The sequence below is a fragment of the Chelonia mydas genome, chromosome 23 (assembly GCF_015237465.2).
Source record: "Chelonia mydas isolate rCheMyd1 chromosome 23, rCheMyd1.pri.v2, whole genome shotgun sequence".
Lineage (NCBI taxonomy): Eukaryota > Metazoa > Chordata > Testudines > Cheloniidae > Chelonia > Chelonia mydas.
The window spans coordinates 15,178,980-15,196,773 of NC_051263.2; the positions used below are offsets into that span (position 1 = coordinate 15,178,980).

Genomic DNA, 17,794 nt, shown 5'->3' on the forward strand with positions numbered 1-17,794 from the left:
GCCCCCTACTCGACCCCGCTCCCCTGGTGAGAGAACGCAGAAGTCCTGGTTACCAGCCTGCCCTGCTCTAACCACTAGACACCACTCCCCTCCCAGAGCTGGGGAGAGAACCCAGGAGTCCTGGCTCCCAGCCCCTTCTGCTCTAACCAATAGCCCTCACTCCCAGAGCTGGGGAGAGAACCCAGGATCTCTGTTCAGTATGACCCCGCCCTTCCTCCTTCCATATAGGATGGATTCAGCCACCCACTCCGAAATACCAGCGTCTCACCCTAGGGACACAATCCAAGGGGCTGGAGAACTCCCCTGGAATAGGTGGGGGGTTCCTGAGCTCCAGAGGGGATTCTGGGCCATGGCAGAGAAAGGGGAAGGTGGGTGTAGGGCATCCCTGGTCAGGGATGGTCTGGGCCCAGCCATGCCCTGCGTGTTCACAGCCTCGGTTAATCTTTGCTCCAGCCCCTTTCAGTGGGCCTCTCTCCCCCCTACTCCACTGGCCCCACAAGGGGAGGGTGGGCCGATAGTGCCCCTTAGGGACAGAGGATCAGACCGATGCGCCCATCTAGCCTGGTATTGCGTCAGCTTTGCACAAGATCACACCCATGGGCTCTCTCTGTGCCAGGCATGGGCTCCCTGTAAAAACAGCCCTGCACCTGACCCCAGAGGGGCCACATCTCAGTGCCAGGTGAGGGGTCCCCATCTTAACAGCTCCTGCCCCGGAGAGGCCATGTCTAGCACCAGGTGAGGGATCCCTGTATAAACAGCCCCCGTCCCCCACCTGAGAGGGGCCACATCTCAGCCCCATGTGAGGGGTTCCTGTATAGAGCCCCCTACCCCAGAGGTGGTTGCATTTCCGCACAGGGCAAGGGGTTCCTGTATAAACAGCCCCCGCACCCCATCCTACCCCAGAGGCAGCTATTCTTAGGCCCAAGGGAAACGAAAGGTTTTGATAATTAAATGAGACTCAGGCCTTGATTTATTCCAAATTTTCATCTTTTTTTAATTTAAATTCTATTAATAAATTGATTTTTTTTGTAGATTTTTTTTCTTTTCTCTTTTTTTTTTAAACATAGAGAGGGCATGAAAGAACAGGCACAGTGGAGAAGAGAGTTTGTTACACTGAATAAAAAGGGCCATCCCGGCCACACTGCCGCGTACAGCCCCTTGCACTCACGCACACATACAGGCCTGGCGGCTCAGGGCCACAGTGGGGGGAGGGGAAATTACCCCCGAAAACAGGGAGCGAAGTGAATCAATGACAACCCCCGTGAGTGGGGCGGGATGGAGGACCCAATCTGGTGCTTCCATTGGTGCCAGGCGGGGGCAGATGGAGAGGAACCCCAGGTTGCCCTTGGCATGGGAGGGGGGTGCTCCTGCCCTGCTGAGGAGAGGGCGGTGTCCGCAGGCGATGGAGCGGGGTGTGGGGAAGATGGGGAGCATGGGGGTCAGGTTTGGTTTCTAAGCAATATGGGATGGCAGGGGGGCATCTGTATGTGGAACGGATCAAAGGGCGCAGTTCAGGGCAAGGCAGGCAGTTGGGTCCAGAATCGGGACCCCAAGTTGGAGCCATAGCCAGGGCAGCTATTGACCAATCAGCAAACCCCCTGCAGCCTGTTCGGCCAATCAGCTCAGCGCTGCTGCCCCCGCTCCGCCCCATAACTTTAACAGGAATGTAGAACCTAGGGGTGAAATTGACAAGCTGGGTCACGATCAGAGCTGGTGTCCCCTCGAGGGGATAGGCCCCGTACCTCATTCCCTGCTCCCCTGAGTGAGCCAGTCAGTCCCTGCCCGGCCAGATGGGAGCTAGCGCCCCCTAGAGGGGACAGGCCCCGTTTCCAGTTCCCAACCCCCTTGAGCCAGCCAGTCCATGGGGTTCAGATCGGAGCAGGTGCCCCCAAGAAGGGAAAGCCCTCATGTCCCACCCCCCAGAGTCATAGAGGTCTGCTCAGGCCTAATTTTTAGGCCGGAAGTGGACCCGAGCCCAAGAGGGTTAAATAGTTTCCCAACCTGACCCCACCCCTTCCTCCAATACCAGCTCCCACCCATGGGGCCGGTCCCCCTCCCCCTCCCATGGCCCATTCCCACAACACAGCCAGACTGCCTCATGGGCAGGAGACCCAGGCGTTTTCCTACCTGACCCGACTCCCAGAGTCTGGTCCAGCCAGCCCCGCCCCACCCATGTCACCAGAACCCCTTGAGCCACAAGAAAGCACCCAGCTCGTGGCCCCTTGCACTAGCCCCCCGGCTAGCACCAGCCCAGCCCCTGCTATCACAGCCCTCCTACCCCAGGACAGGGGTGTGGGAATGGGCCTCGGAGAGCCACGCCCCAATGCCAACCTCTCCAGTGGCCCAGCAGTTCAGCTGCTCCCATGGGCCAGGAGTGGGGGGGCACAGCCCCCTCCCAGAACTGACACCCACGCCTTGCTCTGCCCCACCACTCACTCAGCCTCGGGAAAGGGGCAGGATCCCTGCTCTGCCAGTGTGGAGAAAAAATGGAATTTCCCCAAGGCCCCAGAGAGGGCACATAGAACCCAGGAGTCCTGGACCCCCAGCCCCCCTGCTCTAACCAATAGACTCCGCTCCTGCCCCAGAGCCGGGGAGAGAACCCAGGTGTCCTGGCTCAGCTGTGCTGAGACCAGCAGGTGGTGTGCACAGAAAGAGGGAGGAATGAAGCCATTCATCACACGGTGGGATGGAGAGATTTGGCAAGGGGTGGTTGCAGATCACAGGGAGAGGACACTGGCAGGGGGATGGAACAGGCGAAGGAGCAAGCTGAAGTGGCAGAAGTGCGGGGTTCGATGGTAGCAGGGGTTCGGGGGAGTCTGTTGGAGAAGGGCAGGGTCCCACCATTGTCTGAAGCAATAGCGGGTGGGCAGCAGTGCCAGGGGGTTGGTACCAGGGGCGACGGTGGGAGGGGTGGGATCACGTGCAGTGGGGGTGGGATGTCACATTACTCCCAGAAGTGATAGGTGATGGGCAGCAGTGTGGGATAGGGTCCTTGTCCCATCATTGCTTGAAGCAAGAGGTGATCTGGGGGGCAATATTTGTGGTAGCTGTGGGAGGGGGTGTCCCAGGGGGGCAGTAGTGTTTTTGTGGGGGGAGGGGAGGTGTCCTATCACTGCTTGAGGTGATGGGCAGCAGGGATTGGGTACGTATTTGTGTCAGCCATGGGATAGGGTGTTTCTAGGGGCCCCAGGGGGGCGGTGTGTGTGTCAGTGATGGCATAGGCTGGTTCGAGGGAGTCCCTGGGGGCACGGTTTGGTGTCATCAGTATGATAGGCAGGTTCGTGGGATGACAGATGCTGTGAGGTAGGGGCAGCATTGGTGAGATAAGCCAGTTCAAGGGAGTCCTAGGGGACAGCGTGGGAATAGGCCAATTCACGGAGTGACAGATCCCAGGGGATGGGGGCGGCGTTGGTGGGAGAAGTGGGATAGGACGGTTTGAGGGGTCCCAGGGCAGCACTGGTGTTGAGGTGGGATAGGGTGGTTGGAGGGAGTCCCGGGGGCAGTGTTAGTGTCAGCCGTGGGACAGGGCTGTCCAAGGGGATCCTGGGAGCAGAGCTGGCATCAGCAGTGGGATAGGCCAGTTGGAGGGAGTCCTGGAGGGTCAGTGTGGGTGGCAGAGTGGGATAGGGTGGTTTACAGGGATCCCAGGGGGCAGCGTTGGCGTCAGCTGTGGGATAGGCCAGCGGGCAGGGTGACGAACCCAGGGGGCAGGCAGCGTTGGAGCTAGTGGTGGGATAGGGTGGTCCAAGGGGGTCCTGCGGGCAGTGTGGGTATCAGCCGTGGGACAGGGTGGCTTGAGGACGTCCTGGGGGCAGCACTGGTGGCGGCAGTGGGATAGGGCGGTTTGCAGGGTGGGGGGGGGCAGCAGGGGGCCCCATCACCGCTTGAAGCGGTAGGTGATGGGCAGCAGCAGCTTGCTCTTCTTGAGGGCCTGCACCTTCTTGAGGGTCTCGTCGTCCAGCGCCAGGAAGCAGCGGCGCGAGTACTCCAGCAGCCGCTCCTTGGACGGGTCAAACTCGCCCACCTCAGCCAGCTTCTCCGGCGCCACAATGAGCAGCTCGGCGATGGGCGTGGTCAGCGCCACCGTGTTGCGATCCACCCGGTGGTGCTCGAAGGCCCGGCTCATGCTCTTCAGCTTCTGGAAGGTGTTGAGGATCTTCTTGTAGCGGCATAGCACCCCGTCGGCATCCTTGACTGTCGGGCGGGCCGCGGCAAGAGCAAGAAGGAAGGGACGGGACGGGGAGATGGCGGCGGGGAGGGATGGAGGGGGACAGTGGGCAGAGGAAAGGAGGGGGGCAGAAAGGCCAAGGAGAGAAGAGCCTGTTCATTCCTTTCCTTCGACACAGACTCCCCCACAGCCCCCTCAGGAGGACCTGCCCCCACCCCAAAGCCTCCCGCCCCCCACAGCCCCTCCCAGTGAGTCCTCCCCCGACATGGCGCTCCACCCCACCCACGCCAGACCCCTCTTCTTCCCCACACCGCACCCCACAGCCCCCTGCCTCCTCCCTCTTCCCCACCCCATGACACATGCCCCTCTCCACACCCCGCGCCCCCCACAACCCCTTCCTCCCCACACACCCCTGCCTCCTCCCAGCTCCGCACCCCATGGCACACGCTGAGCCCCCAGCTCCCTCCTCCCTACACCACACCCTACAGCCACATCCTGCCTCTTCCCTGCTCCCCACCCCACTCCACACGGCCCCCTACAGCTCCCTCCTCCCCACACCCCACCCCACAGCCCTCTTCCTCCCCCGAGGGCCGCCCGTGGTGGGACACTAGCCCTGCTGCCCAAGCGGGCCGGGGCAGCGCCCCCTGAAGGTCCCCGCTCACCTCGCTGGCGCTCACGGGCCTTGGGCTTGCCGAAGCGCCGCCGGCTCACCGCCCCCTTCTGCTTCTGCTTCTTCCGCTCGGCGGAGCCACCCTGCTCCGAGGCGGCACTGAGCGAGGATGCCAGGCTCTCGTTGTCCGTGGCCTCGCCGGGCCGGCTCTCAGCCGCCTCTGCCCGCCGCGGGGGCTGCTTGCTGCGGCAGTGATCCTCTGAGGGGGCAGAGACTGGGTCCCAGCATGCACCTCAACGAAGCCCCCACCCCCGGCCCCGCCGTGTCAGTGAACTGACCCCCGCTCAAGCTCTTCTGGCTGGTTGGGAGATACGGCATCCCCTAGGGGCTGCCCATGGGCGGGATAAAAGCCCTACCACACCTGCTGCCCAGGGAGCTGTCCCTCTAGAGCAGGGAGGTGGGACCTGGGATCGGGGGAAATGGGGACACGGGGGCTGTTCCCCCATCTAGTGCCCCAACGCCCCCTCGGGCTCCTAAAGTCACTGCAGGGGGACAAAGGGACCCAGAGCTGGGGAAGGGACCCAGGAGTCCTGGCTCCCAGCCCCCCCGTGTTCTAACCACTGGGAACCACTCCCCTCCCCCTGCCAGAGAAGGGACCCAGGCGTCCTGCCCCGCTCACCAGCGTCCACCTTGGCAGAGGAGATGAACTTGTCAAGCTGGCAGCGCAGAAAGTCCCGCTCCTCCTCCAGGTCCTCGATGCGCTTCTGCAGCCAGGAGTTGCGCTCCAGGGCCATGTGCAGCTGGGTCTTCATGCTGCTCATCAGCGCCAGGGCGGGCGGGGGCGGCTCCGGCAGCTCTGCGGGGCATGGGGGGGGCATGGGCAGGGAGCACCACCTGACCCCCCTGGAACTCCCCCCCCCGAAATGGGACCTTGGTCCCCCTGACAGGACCCTGACCCTCGCTGGCTTCACCCCACCTGCCACTCAACCCACTGACAGGGCCCCACTGCCCCTGGTGGCCTGCCCCCACCACTATGCCCCCTCCTTTATTCCCTGGGCCCCCAGCCCCCCCCCTTGTTCCCCAGCCCCCCTCCAAAAAACAGGCCCTCCAGGCCTGGATTCCACCCCACATCCCAACTGAACCCCCACCCAAACCTAACACCTCCCATCTCCCCGCCCCCTGGGAGTGAGGGTACAGGGGAGTTTCTGGGGGTGGGGGCATGGGGTAGAGGTGCGGGGGGGTCCGCGGTGCAGGGGGGGCTACCTTCGAAGTTGCTCTGGGGGGGGCTGAGGCTGTAGAAGATCTGGGGCTCTAGGTGGGGTGTCTCCTCGAAGGGGATGGAGATCTCGTAGGCCTCATCGTCCTTCTTCACTGCAGGAAGAGACGTGTCACGGGGGGACCCCAAAAGCAGCCCTCCACATGGGAAAGCCCCCGGAGGCCCTGCCCACCCCCCGCACAGGCTGGAACCCCCCCTTGACAGGCCCGGCCCAGCCCCTACTCCAACAGGGCAAGGACCCCTCCCCACAACAACCCCCCCTCTATACCCTGGGACTCCCCTACCCCCAGGGAAAGGTCACCCCAAAACCTGACTGCAAGCCACTGTTCCCCCCCCGATCATATCCCCAACCGGCTCCACTGCTCCTCCCCCACAGATACGCCCTCAGCTTTGACATGCCCCAGCTCCCTTTCACCCCCAGAAGTCCCTTCCCCCGAGCCCCAGCTCTGATGAGCCCCTCCCCAGTACCCCCCTCTCGTCCCTAATGCTCCCCAGCTCTATGGGGGCCTGGCTCCGGGGCGCCCCCTGCTGCACGCGCCCTACGTACTCGTCCGCCTCCGGTTATTCCTCTCGGTCATTTTCCTTCCGTCCTGGCGCCCCGGCCTGGCGGGCCCCTGGCTGCCCTCTGGGCACCGCACAGGGACGCTGGCGAGAGAGAGAAGGGAGGTTTTAACCCCGGGCAGCCACTACCCGCCCCAGAGAATCGCCACCCATAACCTCCCGGGCAGCCCGCTACCCAGGGCTGGCTCCAGCATTTTTGCTGCCGCAAGCGGCAAAAAAACCAAAAAACCTGACCGCCGAACACGGGGGCGGAGTGATGGGGCGATCGAAGAAGAGTCCCCGCCACCGAATTCCCACCGCCACCGAGGGCGGATTGCCGCCCCAGATCCCGACGTCCTGCCGCCCCTTTACATTTGCGACCCCAGGCACCTGCTTGGTTTGCTGGTGCCTGGAGCCGGCCCTGCTGCTACCCATAACCCCCTGGGGCAGCCGCCACCCATAACCCCCTGGGGCAACCACTACCTGCTCTAGAGAGCCCCTACTTACAACCCCACAGGGCAGCCCCCACCCATAACCCCCCGGGGCAGCTGCTACCCATAGCCCCCCGGGGCAACCCCCGCCCATAGCCTCCTGGGGTAGCCCCCGCCCATAGCCCCCCCTCCCAGTAACTGCCACCCATAACCACCTCCGCCCCCACCCTGGGACAGCTCCTACCCATAACCCCCTGGGGCAGCTGCTACCCATAGCCCCCTGGGGCAACCCCCGCCCATAGCCTCCTGGGGCAGCCCCCGCCCATAGCCCTCCTGCCCGGTAACCGCTACCCATAACCACCCCCGCCCCCACCCCGGGACAGCTCCTACCCATAACCCCCAGGGGCTGCAGCTACCTATAGCCCCGTGGGGCAACCACTACCTGCTCTAGAGAGCCCCTACCCACAATCCCCCGGGGCAGCCGTTACCCATAACCCCCCCGGGACAGCTGCCACCCATAACCCCAGAAAGCCCATACCTACAGCCCCCCAGGGCAGCTGCCACCAATAACCCCAGGAAGACCCTACCCACAGTCCCTCAGGGCCTCCCCCATCTGAACCCACCGTGCCCCAGAGCTAGCAGTAGCTGCCTCAGGCTGGCTATGCCCAGAACCAGAACCAGGTGCCAATCACCCACCGGACTTGGGGAGATCCAAGGGGGGGGCACAGCCTGGCTCCTCACAACAGGCACTGTGCTGGGAGAGGCTGAGGTTGCCTGAGAGTGACCCCTCATAGTCCCGGTGGGAACTGCCCTTGGACCCTCCCCACCGGCCAGCCAGGGACCTACCTGAGACGGACGGGCCGTGGGGCAGCCCAGCTCCGAACCCGTCCTGCGCCGCCCGCCCGCCAGCCAGCCCTGGAGGAGGAAGAAGAGATGCACGCGGTCAGGCCACTTCTCCGGGAGCAGGACTCGAACCTGCCACCTGCTGAGCCACGCAGACGCTGCTGCATGGGATCAGAGGGCAAGGCCAGGAGCAAAGCCAATTTGTGGGGGTTCGTGAAAGGAAGGGGAGGGCTGGGGGTCAGGACTCCTGGGTTCTATTCCTAGCTCTGAGAGGGAAGTAAGCTCTAGTGATTAGAGGAGGGGAGACTGGGAGCCAGGATGCCTGGGTTCTATCCCTGGCTCTGGAAGGGGAGTGGCGTCCAGTGGTTACAGCGGGGGGGCTGGGAGCCAGGACTCCTGGGTTCTACTCCTTAGTTCAACACCTAGTCAGCAGTAAACTTCCCAGGAGGAGAGGCAATAGCTCCAGGCACCCTAGTCCCCTAAACTGGAGGATAATCCCCCTCCACCACACACTATGGGTGCTATGAGACATGGATGAGCATGCGTAATCTCAGCTAGCAAAGTCACACATGCAACAACACACATTGCCAAGGACTCCTGGCCTTGACCGCCCACATTGTCCAGAACCCCCCAACTTACCTATCCCCCACCACCTGGACCCCCAGGGATCAGCAAGAATTTTAGGACATGGGGGATGGGCATTTCCACCTTGAAGCAGCCAACATCACAGCTCCTCCCGCTACAAACACCCCCAAGTGTTTCTTCAGTACCATGTCCCCCACCCAAAATTCAAGACCCCATAGCCCCCCAGTCCTATACATCAAATCCAGGGCCCCCCATAACCCTCCAGTCCTGTACATCAGATCCAGGACCCCCTAAATCCCCCCAGTCCTGTACATCATATCCACAGCCCCCCAGTCCTGTAAATCAGATCCAGCCCCCACTCCCAGCTCCCCAGTCCTGTACATCAGATCCAGGCCCCCCCACAATCCCCCAGTCCTGTACCACAGATCTAGGACCCCCCAAAACCCCCCAGTCCTGTACATAAAATCCAGGGCCCCCCACAACCCTCCAGTCCTGTACATCAGATCCAGGGCCCCCCACATCCTCCCAGTCCTATACATCAGATCCAGGGCCCCCCACAGCCCCCCAGTCCTGTACATCAGATCCAGCCCCCCCCCTCGCGTCCTGTACATCAGATCCAGCCCCCCCCCCATGCGTCCTGTACATCAGATCCAGGACCCCCACAACCCTCCAGTCCTGTACATCAGATCCTGGGTCCCCCATTGCCCCCCAAACTTTCAGATCGACTATAGCCCCCGCCCACCCACGTCTAAACTCCTGGTCCCAGCCCTCCTCCCCGCCCGATTCCGTCGAGCGCCCCAAAATGCGGGGAAATCGCCCTAAAAATGGCTTCTATTCCCCTCCCCCCGCTGCTGGGTGTTTTGCTGTGAAGCTGTAATAACTCGGCTGCTCCCAGTCCGGATTGCCGGGGCGGTTTGCAAAGGAGATGGGGCCGGACGGAACGCCGGGGGGGGGGGATACATAGTATCCCCCATCCACCCCCACCCCTACCCCCCTAAAATAGATACAAAATAGACCCACAGCAAAGAGACTTTCCCCCCTGGCCCCAGGGCTGGGGGGGATCGGGGGGGCTTCAAAGGGAGGGGGTGCACGGGGGTTCCCGGGGGGATCTGGGGGTCTGCAGAGAACAACCCCCCCATCCCCACTCACCCAGATCTGCACGCGAACCCCCAGCAACCAGGCTGCAAAGCCAGCCCCCCCCTTCCCCTGGCAGAGCCAGGGAGCGTCTGCAAAGCGCCGCCGGGGGGGGATCGCCCACGCACGCAGGGCAGACACGCGTGGGGTGGGCTGTGCCAGAGGGAGCGGCGGGGAGCGACACACACCCCACTAGGGCCCAGCCTCTCCCCCAGCAACTTCCCCGGGGGGACTGACGGGGGGGGTAAGAGGCTTGGAGAGAGAGACTCAGACACCCCATAGACACCCCTCTAACCTCACCAGGCACAGCCATCAGCCACCCCCAAACCCCCTCCATCAGCTACCCCCAAATCCCTCCATCTGCCATCCCCAACCCCATCCATCAGCCACCCCCAAATCCGTCCATCTGCCCTCCCCCAACGCCCTCCATCATCCATCTACCCCAACCCCTCCATCAGCTACCCCCAAATCCCCTCCATCATCCCCCCCAACCCCTCCATCAGCCACTCCCAAACCCCCTCCATCGTCCATCCCTCAACCCCCTCCATCAGCCACCCCCAAATCCCCTCCATAGTCCATCCCCAACCCCCTCCATCAGCCACCCTCACACTCTCTCCATCAGCCACCCCAACCCCCTCCATCATCCATCCATCCACCCCAACCCAACCCCCTCCATCATCCCTCCCCCAACCCCCTTCATCAGCCAACCCCAGACTCCCTCCATCATCCCTCCCCCAGCCCACTCCATCATCCATCCCACCCCCCAACCCCCTCCATCATCCACCCTCACACCCTCTCCATCAGCCACCCCCAAACCCCCTCCATCATCCATCCACCCCAACCCCTTCCATCAGCCACCCCCAGCTCTGTCCATCATCCTGAGGTCCCTTCCAGCCCTGATATTCTATGATTGGTCCATGCATCCCCCACCCACCTAACCGAGCGATCCTCTATCCGCCCACACGGGGGGGCTGTTTCTCGCTTCTTCCCCGCTTCCCATGTTACTTTCCGCCACTGGAAAAGCGCGACTCTTCAGCGACGGCCCCTTCAGGCTCCCGCCCCGCCCAGCCACACTGTCAGGGAGCGAGGCGCAGTTCCCCAGCCGGATGGGAGGCGAAGGGAGACGGATCAGTAAGGGTGGGGGGTGCTCATGGCTGGGGGGGCAGGGGCTGCTCTCACGCTCAGAGAGTTAATGTCCCCCAGCTTCTCCCTCGGGAGGGGGTCTCAGCTGCCTGCCCCCCCCTCAAAGGGAAAAGGGGGGAGGTGCCCCTAGCCTGGGAGTTAGGGAGCATCTGCAAAGTGTGAGATTATTTAGGGAGCAGCCCTGCAGGTGCCCCTCACTCCCGACCTGCAGCCCCTGCCAGCCCAGCCCTGGGCTCCCCACCCCCACAAGCTCTGCCAGGGCCCCTCACACCTAGCCCGCAGCCCCCTGCTAGCCCGGGCCTGGGCTGCCCCAAAGCACAATCCCTCAATATCTCTCTGGAACACACCAGCCACGCAAGGGCAAGACCCCCCCACACCCACACAGGCAGCCCCTCCCCACTGCCTTGGGGCACCCCAGTGAGGGACTCTCCGTTTTGCTGGCCGGTTGAGTCACTGGCCTGAACTGGCCAAACAGAGCCGCTCAGGATGGCTTTGTGGTGAGGGACCCCCTGAGCCAGCCAGTCCCTGCCCTGGGGCCGGATGGGAACCAGCGCCCCCTAGAGGAGAAAGGCCCTGAGCCCCATTCCCCGCCCCCCTGAGCCACCCTGGGGCCAGCCCCTAGAGGGGAAAGGCCCCATTCCCTGCCCAGGGGGTGGGGAAATAGATGCCTTTGTAAAGAGTTTTTGTCAGGACTACTTTATACCAAGAGGCAGCAGAAGACAGCGGTAGCGGGGCCAGGGGCAGCGATTCCAGACTTGCCAGTACAGGCCCCGCAGTGGCCCTGAGCGGGCAGATGTGCCATCCCAACCCGTCCTTAGCCACTAAATACAGAGGCGGGGAATCCGCCACCTGCCACTCATCCCCGCGGGTTAGACCGGTCATGTGACCCGCAAAGAACAGTGACCCCCCATTCCCCCTCCAGCCCCGCACCTGATACCCAGCCCCCGCCCTGCCACCCTGCATCAGCTCATGCTGGGGCTTGTTATCCGGGGACCCCCTCACCCGAAGCTGGGATGTGGCCCCTCTGGAGTGGGGCACAGGGCTGGGTACAAGGGTCAGAGTCACTTGCAAGTACAGATACAATTTGGGCCACAAACTCCCCACAAATTGTGCCACCCTTTTAAGCACCTTCTCTAGTTCCAAGGCCAAGCCTCTGTATTTAAATGCTGCCCCAAGGAGCCCAGTTAGCCCTCGTTCGTCAGGGAGCGGATAAAGGGGTGGGGCAAAGGGGTGGGGTGTCCCTAGTTCCCCTGTCTGACTGCCAGAGGCCCCCATCGCACCAGGAATAAATCAGTAGGGCTGAAAAGTGTATGTGTGGGTGGGTGGGTGGGTGTGTTCCCTGCCAACCCCTGCTGGAGGGGCTGGGTCCTGCTCTGTGTTTCAGAGAGAGCCGTGCTGCACCAATGGCTGCAATCAGAACCGCGCTCCCCCATCTGTGTCCTGCCCCCTATAGTGCTCCTGGCTGGAGGAGATTCCCCGGCAGCTCAGGGGGCTCTCAGGGCAGGTGGATCTCAGCCTGATGTTGGTAGAAGCTAAGCTGTTACGAAAGATTCAGAACTCCTGGGTTTTATCTCCAGCTCTGGGAGGGGAATGGGGTCTGGTGGTTAGAGCAGGGGGTGGGGAGCCAGGACTCCTGGGTTCTATCCCCAGCTCTGGGAGGGGAGTCGGGGCTAGTGTTAGGGTGGAGAGTCAGGACTTCTGGGTTGTATCCCCAGCTTTGGGAGGCGAGCAGCATCTGATGGTTAGAGGAGTGGACTGGGCATCAGCATTTCTGTTCCCTGGGGGGTGACTTTGGGCATGTCCCTTCCCCATCAGTTTCCCCATCTCTAGACCAGGGCTCACGATCTTCTGTAAAGTGCTGGGCGGTGTGTGGATGAGCTGGCCTAGGGCTTAGCAAGGTGACTGATTTACTAACTCTCCGGCGTCACTGCATGCGCAGCGCCATCCATCGACCCTGATGTGAGCGCGCAGAATTAAACCAGAGGCTGAGGTTTCCCCTGGGGTCGGGGCCTTCCTCCCACCACACATCGCCAAGTGAACCTTCCATTTCCGATGATGTGCGGAGCTGCAGCAAATCCCGCTGCTTGGGACAGCCAACCGTGGTGGGAAAATTGTTGGCGATTTTGGCAAAATCTACCGGTCATTTCTCAGGGGAGGGAACATGGGATTCTTTTGGTCATTTTTTTAATGTTCTTCATTGATGTATCGGGTTTTTTTCCTTCCTACTGTTGCCATCTTTAAATGGTCGGGGTTATCGGTGGGCTCAGCATGCCTGATTTCTCATTCCTTCCTCTGCTGGCGGCCAGCTGGGTCAGCCCCTCTGCTGTTCCCTGCCTCAGTTTCCCCATTTGCATACCAGAGCGTAACAATACTAGTCTGACTATCTAAAGCGCTTGGAGGTCTGTGGATGAAACGCGCCGTCGACTAATACAGGATGTGTTTCCATTATGACTCGATTCCATCCGCGCCAGGCCCGACAGGGCCCTGATCTCGGTGGCTAGGGGGTAGGGGATGGTTTTCAGCACCCAAGAGCCATCTTAAAGGTTGAAAGGGATAAAGTTCTTGCCAATGCACAATGTAAAATGAAGGGCATGGAAAAGTTCAAAAGGCACAAAATCAGCCTAGGGGTTTAAACCCAAGCAGCAGGAAGCCAGTGGCGTCCTTTGGGAGAGTCCAAAGTGTTTTCCGAAGCGTTCGATGTTTTTCCGGTAAAACCTTTGGGTTTTTCTCTGCCTTTCTCCAGGATTTTTTTTTTTTAAATTAAAACAAATTGGCTTCGTTTCTTTGCTTACGGATGGTTCATTTGTCCTGCCCCCGCCTCCTCCCTGACTCTGTTGGCTCCCAGGATGGCGTGTTGCTGAAAGACACATAACTGGTATCGAAATGGAAAAGCCACATTTTTGGCAAAAGACATTAAAAATCAAGGGTCGATTCAGATTCAATATTAGTGGGAGGGAATCTCTGAAATGCCCAGAAATGGCCCAACAGAAGGAAACCACCTGGGGGACGTTTTGCCAAAACTGGTTTAAATTTTGAGGGGAAAAAATGATTTTTCTCCTAATTTTTTTAGCAACAACTTTTTCTTCTTTTGAACAAACCTCTGTGTCTGTCTGCGCCCCCATCCCCCCCCCATCTATCCTCACCCCCCCATCCCCCCCATCCCCCCCCATCCCCCCCAGCTACCCCCATCCCCCCCATCCATCCCCAGCCACCCCTCTATCTATCTATCTATCCCCAGCCACCCTCTCTATCTATCTATCTATCTATCTATCCCCATCTACCCCATCTATCTCTCTCTCTCTCTCTCCCCCCATATGCCTCATCTCTCTGTCTCTGTGTCTCTTTCTCTGTCTCTCTGGGATATTTCCTCATCACCTATCATGGAGACTGGAGACCCTTCCACATAAAACCGTTTCAATCCTTTCAAAAACGATTTGCAAAAAATATTGATTTTTTCCTCTGCAAAACACTTCCTTGCCCCCCCTGTCATTTTTTGACCGACGTCCAATATTTTACTTCTCCTCCCTCCCTTGGTTTCCATTTAAATTTGCCTCCCCACACCTCTGTCGCTAGTTCTGATTGGCTGGATGGGTCACATGGTCAGCTTTTTTTAAAAAAATCAACATTCCCCACAAACACAATTTTTCCATTTTGGGGGGGAGAATTTTCCCCAAAAGTACATGCAACCAGTTGGATTCAAGGTCAAAGATTTGCAGAAACATTTTGCAACATGGCCATTTGTGCAAATCCGTCACCCAGCCCCAGGGAAATGGCTGGAAAGCTGGGCTCAAAGGATGTGCTAGGTTTCAACACTAACGTTATTTTCCAAAGTGGTTGTGGGGCGTTTGACTTACATCAGTGGGAGCAACTAACTCTGAGTCCATAGAGCTCTGACAGTTAACACCAGCTATGGGCTGACTCCCGAGGTTAAAACAGAGAGTGAAAACCACTTGTCTTTGTGGCTAAGGCCCAGGAACCCAGCTGGTTCTGTGTGTGACCCTGGGCGAGTCGCTGCAGCTCCTTACCTCAGTTTCCCCATCTCTAAAACAGGGAAAATGATCTTTCCTTTGTCTGTTTTGTGGATTGTGAAATCTATGGGGCATGGAATGTCTCTCACTGTGTCTGGGCAGCGCCCAGCATGACAGGGCCCCGATCTCGGCAACTCTGTGTCTGGGCAGTGCCTGGCCCGACAGGGTCCTGATCGCAGTGACTCTGTCTGGGCAGTGCCCAGCACGACAGAGCCCAGATCTCGGTGTCTCTGTGTCTCACCCCACCTGCTCTCTAGTCCTCCACAGAATCTCTCAGATTTCAAAAAGAAAAGGAGGACTTGTGGCACCTTAGAGACTAACAAATTTATTTGAGCATAAGCTTTCGTGAGCTACAGCTCACTTCATCAGATGCCTTCAGTGGAAAATACAGTGGGAAGATTTATATACATAGAGAACATGAAACAATGGGTGTTACCATACACACTGTAATGAGAGTGATCACTTAAGGTGAGCTACCACATATCTATTCAGGGGACACCATCATGGGGCCTAATCACATCAGCCACACTATCAGAGGCTCGTTCACCTGCACATCTACCAATGTGATATATGCCATCATGTGCCAGCAATGCCCCTCTGCCATGTACATTGGTCAGACTGGACAGTCTCTACGTAAAAGAATAAATGGACACAAATCAGACATCAAGAATTATAACATTCAAAAACCAGTCTGAGAACACTTCAGTCTCTCTGGTCACTCGATTACAGACCTAAAAGTGGCAATTCTTCAACAAAAAAACTTCAAAAACAGACTCCAAGGAGAGACTGCTGAATTGGAATTAATTTGCAAACTGGATACAATTAACTTAGGCTTGAATAGAGACTGGGAGTGGATGGGTCATTACACAAAGTAAAACTATTTCCCCTTGTTTATTCCCCCCACCCGCCCCCCACTGTTCCTCAGACGTTCTTGTCAGCTGCTGGAAATGGCCCACCTTGATTATCACTGCAAAAGGTGTCCCCCGCCCCTCCCCCACCCGCTCTCCTGACGGGAATAGCTCACGTTAAGTGATCACTCTCCTTACAGTGTGTATGGTAACACCCATTGTTTCATGTTCTCTGTGTAGATAAAATCTTCCTACTGTATTTTCCACTGCATGCAGCCAATGAAGTGAGCTGTAGCCCACCAAAGCTTGTGCTCAAATAAATTGGTTAGTCTCTTAGGTGCCACAAGTCCTCCTTTTCTTTTTGCGAATACAGACTAACACGGCTGCTACTCTGAAACCTGTCATTATGCAAGGCACTGAATTTAGCCGTATGAAGTGGAAATCTATCAACTTCATGAAAAAACTCATACAGATACAGACAGACATCATCTTCCTTTCCAAATGCAAACAGATGGACATTGTTCCAAAAGGACTGAAGGTAAAAAATCCATTACAATCTACATACCACACAGACTATGCTGACAGCTTGTGCCACACGCTCTCAAAGAAACTGCGGAACCACCTGATCAACATCCTCTGCAGCAAACAGGGAAAGATTAAGAATGAGCTCTCAAAACTGGATACTCTCATAAAAAACCAACCTTCCACACAGACTTCCTCGTGGCTGGACTTTACAAAAACTAGACAAGCCATTTACAACTCGCACTTTGCTTCTCTACAAAAGAAAAAGGACACTAAACTTTCTAAACTACTACATGCCACAAGGGGCCACAGCAATGGTTCCCTCAACCTACCCAGCAATATTGTCAATCTATCCAACTATACTCTTAGCCCAGCAGAAGCAGCTATCCTATCTCGGGGCCTCTCCTTCTGCCCCTCCACCCCCGCGAACAAGATACAGTTCTGTGGTGACCTGGAATCCTATTTTCGACGTCTCCAACTCAAGGAATATTTCCAACACACCTCTGAACAACATACTAATCCACAGAGACCTCCCTACCAACACTACAAAATGAAGGATTCTGGGTGGACTCCTCCTGAAGGTCGAAACAACAGACTGGACTTCTACATAGAGTGCTTCCGCCGACGTGCACGGGATGAAATTGGGGAAAAGCAGCATCACTTGCCCCACAACCTCAGCCGTGCAGAACACAACGCCATCCACAGCCTCAGAAACAACTCTGACATCATAATCAAAAAGGCTGACAAAGGAGGTGCTGTCGTCATCATGAATAGGTCGGAATATGAACAAGAGGCTGCTCGGCAGCTCTCCAACACCACTTTCTACAAGCCATTACCCTCTGATCCCACTGAGAGTTACCAAAAGAAACTACATCATTTGCTCAAAAAACTCCCTGAAAAAGCACAAGAACAAATCTGCACAGACACTCCCCTGGAACCCCGACCTGGGATATTCTATCTGCTACCCAAGATCCAAAAACCTGGAAATCCTGGATGCCCTATCATCTCAGGCATTGGCACCCTGATAGCAGGATTGTCTGGCTATGTAGACTCCCTCCTCAGGCCCTACGCTACCAGCACTCCCAGCTACCTTCGAGACACCACTGACTTCCTGAAGAAACTTCAAACCATCGCAAAAAGAAAAGGAGTACTTGTGGCACCTTAGAGACTAACCAATTTATTTGAGCATAAGCTTTCGTGAGCTACAGCTCACTTCATCGTATGCATCCAATGAAGTGAGCTGTAGCTCACGAAAGCTTATGCTCAAATAAATTGGTTAGTCTCTAAGGTGCCACAAGTCCTCCTTTTCTTTTTGTGAATACAGACTAACACGGCTGTTACTCTGAAACCTACAATCCATCGGTGATCTTCCTGAAAACACCATCCTGGCCACTATGGATGTAGAAGCCCTCTACACCAACATTCCACACAAAGATGGACTACAAGCCGTCAGGAACACTATCCCCGATAATGTCACGGCAAACCTGGTGGCTGAACTTTGTGACTTTGTCCTTACCCATAACTATTTCGCAATTGGGGACAATGTATACCTTCAAATCAGCGGCACCGCTATGGGTACCCGCATGGCCCCACAGTATGCCAACATTTTTATGGGTGACTTAGAACAATGCTTCCTCAGCTCTCGTCCCCTAATGCCCCTACTCTA

General features: G+C 58.1%; 1 protein-coding gene across 4 annotated transcripts; it reads right to left on the minus strand.

Annotated features, from left to right (window-relative positions):
• Positions 1–969: 969 nt before the first annotated feature.
• CCDC106 (coiled-coil domain containing 106) lies at positions 970–10,610 on the minus strand. Of its 4 annotated transcripts, none has more exons than XM_037888587.2 (7): positions 10,522–10,610; positions 7,872–7,940; positions 6,602–6,699; positions 6,042–6,149; positions 5,458–5,634; positions 4,831–5,037; positions 970–4,194 (listed from the first exon to the last, which is right to left on the minus strand). In XM_037888587.2, exons 3-7 carry the CDS (start codon positions 6,630–6,632, stop codon positions 3,878–3,880), a joined length of 840 nt encoding a protein of 279 aa, XP_037744515.1. In that variant the 5' UTR covers positions 6,633–6,699; positions 7,872–7,940; positions 10,522–10,610; the 3' UTR covers positions 970–3,877. The 4 variants fall into 4 exon arrangements, with proteins under 4 accessions (XP_037744515.1, XP_037744514.1, XP_043390615.1 ...); XM_037888586.2 differs by lacking the exon at positions 10,522–10,610 and adding an exon at positions 9,603–9,894; XM_043534680.1 differs by lacking the exon at positions 10,522–10,610 and adding an exon at positions 9,603–9,730 and having other exon boundaries at positions 7,872–7,936.
• Positions 10,611–17,794: the final 7,184 nt, after the last annotated feature.